At 44.5% G+C, this 7,088-nt stretch overlaps 1 protein-coding gene across 1 annotated transcript; it reads right to left on the reverse strand.

Annotated features, from left to right (window-relative positions):
* Window positions 1-550: 550 nt before the first annotated feature.
* Window positions 551-6,640, reverse strand: LOC124019668 (bifunctional purine biosynthesis protein ATIC-like). The gene is made up of 14 exons (XM_046335074.1): window positions 6,500-6,640; window positions 5,990-6,116; window positions 5,564-5,707; window positions 4,732-4,820; window positions 4,124-4,275; window positions 2,915-3,071; window positions 2,605-2,730; window positions 2,322-2,515; window positions 2,159-2,248; window positions 1,907-2,032; window positions 1,725-1,817; window positions 1,359-1,541; window positions 1,030-1,185; window positions 551-896 (listed from the first exon to the last, which is right to left on the reverse strand). The coding sequence occupies exons 1-14, from the start codon at window positions 6,516-6,518 to the stop codon at window positions 777-779; spliced, it is 1,776 nt and encodes a 591-aa protein (XP_046191030.1). The 5' UTR covers window positions 6,519-6,640; the 3' UTR covers window positions 551-776.
* Between the last annotated feature and the right edge of the window lie 448 nt (window positions 6,641-7,088).

The raw sequence follows: 7,088 nt of genomic DNA on the forward strand, positions 1-7,088 counted from the left end.
ACACATACAAATTAATTAAAGTATGGAGGTAGTTTAAAAAGGTGTTAATCTCCCAAAATATATTTTCTGCACTTAAACCACTTCAAACCTATCTTACCTTTTATCTATTATGCGTGGGAATACTTGGAAACATTTCTTAGATTAAAATCACTTGGAGCAGATTCTGGTGTTTTACGGTCTTCTGGCCAACAATGAAAAGCGGTCTAAGACTGTCTAAGCCATTTATGTGTTACTCAATGTGTTTCTATGAGCTATAATAGTAAGGGGCAATTTCAAAACTTTAAATATTTTTGATATCTAGAAGCATCGTAAAATTCAAATAGCTAAATGGTCCATGGTATGACCATCATAAAACAATACCATGTTAGTGTAGTAGTCAGTCCCCGACTTTCAGCTTAATATTGATATAACGTAAAATAGTGTTTGCATATACACACACTCCACAGGATTTCTGAAGAAACAGTTTATTTCATGGTAAAACGTGACCTTCCAGACAGTAACATTGTAACTTAGATACAACTATGAAAGCAAGCTGGGAATGTAAAGGAATCTGAATGACCCTCAGCATGACTCATGCCGTTTGTCCATGATAACCGTAGGACAGGAATGTCTCAGTGGAAATAATACTATGTTAGTACCTTTGTTGATCACTATTCTAGAGCAGTTAGTGGACCTCCAACATGTAGACAGACATGGCTACATATTACTCAGGGCCATAATAGTGTGTGGCGTGTCAAATGTGTCAGGCAGCGTTGTATGACAGCCACTCCAGGTATTCAGTGGTGGAAGAGTCTCAGGTTGGTGTGCACCAGGGTGATGCCCTGCTCATTACAGGCATTGATCACCACCTCGTCAGCTGTGGACCCAGCCGGGGCAGCAATGTACTCCACACCACTCTACAGAGACAGACACCTCAGAATAATCAGTCCATGTGGGCGACAAACAGAAAAGACCTTGGAAGGCACTAGAAGGCTAGAGACCAACTAAAGAACCAAAAGCAGTGAAAAGTAATAATTCAGCAGTGTTTACCCGTTTGGCACGGTCCACGTTGTCTCTGAAGGGGAAGAAGGCGTCAGAGCTGAGGGCTACAGCCTGTAGAGAGCTCAGCCAGTTCCTCTTCTCAGTCTCATCCAGAGGCTCTGGGACCTCCTCATACATGGCCTTCCATACTGCCAGGTCTGGACCCTGAACACAGAGGAGTTAGAGAGCAGGACAGACTCATCTGGAATTTGATTTTTTAAATAGACAGACACCTACAGTAGGAACCTACACAAAACATACAGCAGAACTGTACATCCGACAACAACCATTTCAGATGCGTAGAGTGCATGTCCCTAATTGACCTCTGACCCCCTCACCTCTCCGATGGTGCCGCTGACATACTGATCGATGGCATTGGCCATCTCCGCCCGCTTCACTCCACTCCTGAACCTCATGCCCAACACCCGCGGGTGGTGCCTCAGCCACCAGTTATCAGCCTTGTCCCCTGCCAGCCGCGTGCAGTGGATACGAGACTGCTGACCCGCACCGATCCCAATCACCTGGTACACAGGGAGAGGAGACGGATTGTGACCCAGAAAAACCACAGTACATAGTGTTGAATGTTTCAAAATTCCTTCAGAAAAAGGTAAACAAGGATGTAGGTGACAACAAGGGGAAACTCAGTGCCCAAACACTATTTCAACAGGAACCTCCCATGTCTCCTCCCTCTCCAGGTTGGTTACCTGTCCATCCTTGGCGTAGCAGACAGAGTTGGACTGGGTGTACTTCACTGTGATGCTGGCCACGATCAGGTCACGCAGCGCCTCCACCGACAGCTTAAACAGGAGACCGACAAAAGGTCAGAACAGGTCATCAGTGAGCATCTCACACACTATCAAGACACGCACAAACCACAAAGACTCACCGCGCCCTTGGAGACGACATTGCTGAAGAGATCCTTGTCAATGACAGCTCCATTCCTCTTCTGTTTGAGGTGGAGGCCAAAGAGAACTCTGACCTCTGGCTCGTCTGGCTCATAGGCTGGGTCCATCTGACAGATTTAGACATGCAGCACCCCCAACCGGTGAGAAGATTCAAATAAACTTCAAACTTATTTTTTCTAGGAAAGGATGCAACATAGGATGATCACCAACTGCTTTTCCATGTCCAACCATACCTGGAGAACACAGTAGTTTCCATTCTTCTTCTTGGACAGGATCCTGAGGGCCTCTTCTTCGTAACCAGGGGCGATGATGCCATCAGAAACCTGAGAATGATAGACAGGGGTTGGAAATGCAGGAAACACACAGGACAGACACACAACACCTGGGAAGCCCTACCTCTCTGGATATGATCTTGGCAGTGGGGACGTCACACACGTCAGACAGAGCGATGAAGTCGCCGAAGGAGGACATCCTGTCTGACCCTCTAGCCCGGGCGTAGGCTGTAGCCAGTGGGGTCAGGTTCTTCAGCATGTCATTCACCATACACACCTTGGCCTCCTCATCACTCAGAGGAACACCCACCGCAGCCCCTAGAGAGGGAGAAGACAGCCTAGGTCAATGTTACTGGGATTCCTTGCAATCTTGTTGGAATATGCATTGGAAGGTCTGCGTGTCTGACCTGCAGGGCTGACGTGTTTGAAGGAGGTGGCAGAGGGCATGCCCAGGGCACTCTTCAGCTCTCGGACCAGCTGCCAGGCGTTCAGGGCATCACAAAGGTTAATGAACCCAGGAGAACCATTTACCACTGACAGAGGCAGGAATGGAAAGGAGAGAAGGGAGGGTCAATACAGTTAGTCTACCCAGACAGGACAAGGTCCCCCTGGACGGTTTCAGTTGAACATATGGCACCAATTAAAATTAGGGTTGACAATGTTTCCCTATTGTCATTTCTGAGACTGCTGGCTACACAATGAGGGGGTGAAGCCTACCTGTGAGGGGGAGAGTGGGGCGCAGGGTGTAGAGCTGGGCGGGGGCTTGGTGGGGGTTCATGCCGTAGCGCAGGGGCAGCTGGGATACCCCACGGCTGTACTGGCCCCGGAAGTAGTCCGCGATGGCCTCATCATACTGAGCCGTGTGAGTAAAGGCCTGGGAGAGAGAATGAGGACAACTAGATAGACACCAGGATCCTGTTCATTAGGCAACACATGGAAGAAAAGGGACTGAAACAGGAAAGGAAAACATTGATGTCCAATAGGAAATGCACATCTGTTTACTGCAAAACGTTTTTCTACGGTGTGCCTTAATGAACATAGCCCAGGGTAAACAGCTGAACCAGACAGCGTTGTAACCTATTCCATGATCAAAGCCAACATGGGCATCTATAGTTTTATCTGGAGGCAGCTTTAATACAAACTATCACTGTAAGATTTGTAATGCCTTCACAAGAGACACCATGTGCTAAATGTATCCATTCTACTCCATGTAGTCTCAAGACTCAATGTCAAATGCACAAGTACAGTGAAATGATTTTTTGCAAGCTGACCAACAATGCAGTAATCAATAACAATGTAATATTAAAACAACAAGGTAGAACAAAAACAATCAAGTAAGCAAACTATATAAAGGGGCAGTTCCAGTAGCATATTTACAATGTCCAGGGATACTGGATCAATAGAATACTGAGGGCTGACCTGAACAACATGGCCCCAAGGACAAGAGAGGGCAACATGGGAGGTTGTGGACTCTGAGCTTTACCTCGCATTAACCAACAAACAATCAATTAAACAAAAACCCAATGACCTGATTGCAATTGTGCTTTTTGACTATAGACTCCATGGTATCTGGTCTACAATTGTACAAATTGATCCTTTTAACAGAGGGTCAATAATCTGTCAAAGACACAGTATGAGGCCTTCCCCAGTTGTTTTGAGATGTCCGATTTGCTACTACTGAAGAGTCTCTTAAGACTTCAGTTGTGTCTATGTCCAGTTTGGTTCCTGATAGCATCATTTCTCTATCACTCAACATTCTCTCTGTTCACAGTCGAGGTTGACAGACATGTCTCAACAGGAAGGCAGAAGGAGATCTCCACACATGGAAGTTACACTAGATCTCACCATTCCCAACTTGTCCAGAAAGTAGATTGATATACACGAGACAAAAAAAGTCAACCTGTGCTTTCAAGTTGCCCTAGTTACCTTCAGGGCCAGAGTCTTGCGGGTGTCCAGGGTCGTGTCTTTACCCTCGGAACCCTCCATCTCCACAGCGACCAGCTGGTAGTCGGCAGGGTCGCACACAATGGTTACGCGGGCGTGGTTCTTGGCCGCTGCTCGGAGCAGGGTTACCCCACCTGAGGACACAGCCAGGGTCAAACAGGGTAATCACCATGGCAACCTAGGGCATTTCAGGTTATAGAACAGACTTCAGAAAGTAAAATGTAGAGCTGGCCTTAAAAGGTGCAATATGAATGAATTGCGCCACCATTTCCTGGTTGCTAAAATTCTATTTGTTCACCTAAATTCAGTTTGTGTGCCAAAAGAAGCAAGTATATGGTAGAGAATCATTGTACCATCTAAACCGCTGTGAATTATTTTCCATAACCCCAAATATTGTCTTTTCAGCTGGTGTACAAAACTGAAAGTAAAAGCAGCAAAAGCAAAACTTCACAGAAAGCATAGAAATAGTGCCCATAGAACAGATCTACCGCTTCTTATACTTGCTTTCAATGACAACAATTCTATGTGAATTTGGTCAGGTCGGACAAAAAAACAAAAAAAAGTTATTGCAACTTTAACATTCCACTCACCAATATCAATCTGTTCCACTGCATCTTCCACGGTCACATTAGTGTTGGAGATAGTCTTCACAAACGGGTAAAGGTTACACACCACCACCCTGGTCAAAGACCGGCAAAGGAAAGCAATACAAATGCAATGCATTTCACTATGTTTTTCTAACCATCTAAGCAATTTGAAATAATGAGTAGCGTGGCTGTTCAATCCCCCACATAGCGTGTGCCCTAGATGACTCAACGAGAAACAATATCTTACAAAGAAAAAAAGGGTTTTGACTTTTGTAAATGGGAACATGTGTCAATTAAGCAGGTCACATTTGGTCGCCTTGAACCCAAATTGTTAAACATACGTGCCCATAGGATCCAAAGAGAATTCATGGTTTATTTCGGAGGCTGTATGCATTGCACACTTTCTCCTCAAAGCCAATCATATTCCATGAATGTCAAATAGGCAGCTTAAACAGCCAATCAGACTCCCAAAAATGTAAAGTGTGTAACACGATCAGATGTGTGCAGATGCAGCAGCATTTGAGTCAGCCGGTTATTAGATTGGCAACGCATACTTCAAAGTTTTCCCACTTTACAACCGTACTGCCCTGCATTAGGGCTAAATCTAACAGTCTTGTGCCCGATCACATGCATGGTGTTTTAGGTCTGCTCATTTACACAAAGGCTGTTTTTCAAAGACCCCTAAAAACCACATTAAAGCAGTAGTGGCTCTGGAAAAAAAAGTATAGAAAAGTTGACTGAGATGGACAAGTCCTACTCTTAACTATTGAGGAAAACAGATCTGAGCTTAGATCAATGTCTAGAGCCTAATTTAACCGACTTCCCTGTCTCTCACCTAACCAGACTGTAGCCCAGTTTCTCCATGTCAGCCTTGTCTGAAGGGGTGTGCCGGGCCAGGATGCCCCCGTGTACAGCAGGATGCAGAGTCTTCACCCTCCCACCAAGCATCTCTGGATGGCCAGTCAGCTCAGACACATCTCTGGAACAAAAGGGAGATGGATGTTTGGTGATTCAGTGGCACACATTCTCAATTGCATTTAGAGGCTGGGAATGCCTCTCATCTGAAAGGTGGTCAATGACTGCAGAATACTAGATAGACCTACTCTTTGAAGTTCCAAACAGTAAGGTGACTTAAAGGAATACACTGTTATCAGCATAACATTGAATCGTTTGAGCATTAGCGCAAGAGAACGTTGGTGGCTGAACACTATCAACGAGGATAGATGAGATATTGGAAATGTATGCAAACGGTTACACCTACCGAACAGCCAGTCCTGCATCGCGCAGGGTTTTGGCGGTGCCACCTGATGCGACGAGTGACAGTCCCACGTTCACCAGCCTTTTGGCAAAGTCCAGAAGTCCAGACTTGTCGGACACACTCAACAGTGCTGTGTGTGTAGAATTAAGAGACAAAACGGTGACAAAGTTATAGAGATTGATTGAATGGCACCACTGTGGAAAGAAGCTTGCTTTTCAAATATCGGTAAATATGTTGACTCCACTGAGACGTCATCGATAGGTTATTGCTCCTTTGTAGCCACCGGTTGCTAACTAAAATGGAAGCATGTTTTTTGTGGCATGCTAGTTGTAGCTAGCCTACCTAGCCTGTCTAGCACGACGCAAGAAACAATTTAATTGGATATTGACCACGCAGCATAAACACTATTCTCAAACTTATGCTTCAACATAAACTACTCAGTCTCTAAACTACATTAGCTAAAGCTAGCTAAAATATATATATTTTTAATTTAAAAAGAAGGAGAAAGTTTACCCAGTTCTGAGCAGGCCATGGTTTTGGGTAACGTTCTCTGTCTGGGAATGAGAGACGAGAAGCATGTGTATAGTTGTATCAATTCATGGCATGATGGGAACTTTGTGATTTGACAGGACCGCCCCTTTGACCGGTTTTGACTAAACGGGATACAGCTTTTGTCAGATGTGACTTTTCGTTGCAGTCTAGGAGAATTTACGCAGCAGGTTAGGAAAATTAACGTGCAGGTTAGAATTAGATTACGGTTAGAAAATATACTTAGGGTTTGCTAGCCATGACCCATGTATACCCCCCAAACAACCTCTTCGTTGCCTTCTGCGCAGTAAAATTCAAATTCGCTGACTTCTATCCTGAGTCCCAGTAAAAAACACGTTTTGGAATTTTTATATATATATATATATATATATGTAAACATCAGATAACGGTTTGAGGTGCAAAAAAACATGTTACAAAGGAAAAAATGTGAACACATATATTGTTTTTTTTGACTGTATCTGGACTGTAGTGGCCATTAAAACTCGGTTGACAGGAAATATATAAAAAGTTAACATTACAGTAAACATAACAGATTACAAGTAATTAACCAGCT

This window comes from Oncorhynchus gorbuscha, unplaced genomic scaffold (genome assembly GCF_021184085.1).
Source record: "Oncorhynchus gorbuscha isolate QuinsamMale2020 ecotype Even-year unplaced genomic scaffold, OgorEven_v1.0 Un_scaffold_646, whole genome shotgun sequence".
In the NCBI taxonomy this organism is placed as follows: Eukaryota; Metazoa; Chordata; class Actinopteri; order Salmoniformes; family Salmonidae; genus Oncorhynchus; species Oncorhynchus gorbuscha.

What these genes read in the sequence shown, in the direction of transcription:
- LOC124019668 (XM_046335074.1), bottom strand. An exon ending in GATGCAGGACTGGCTGTTCG is followed by an intron (nt 5,708 to 5,989) that starts GTAGGTGTAACC and finishes CTTTTGTTCCAG; the next exon opens with AGATGTGTCTGAGCTGACTG. An exon ending in AGTGGAACAGATTGATATTG is followed by an intron (nt 4,276 to 4,731) that starts GTGAGTGGAATG and finishes CTGTGTCCTCAG; the next exon opens with GTGGGGTAACCCTGCTCCGA.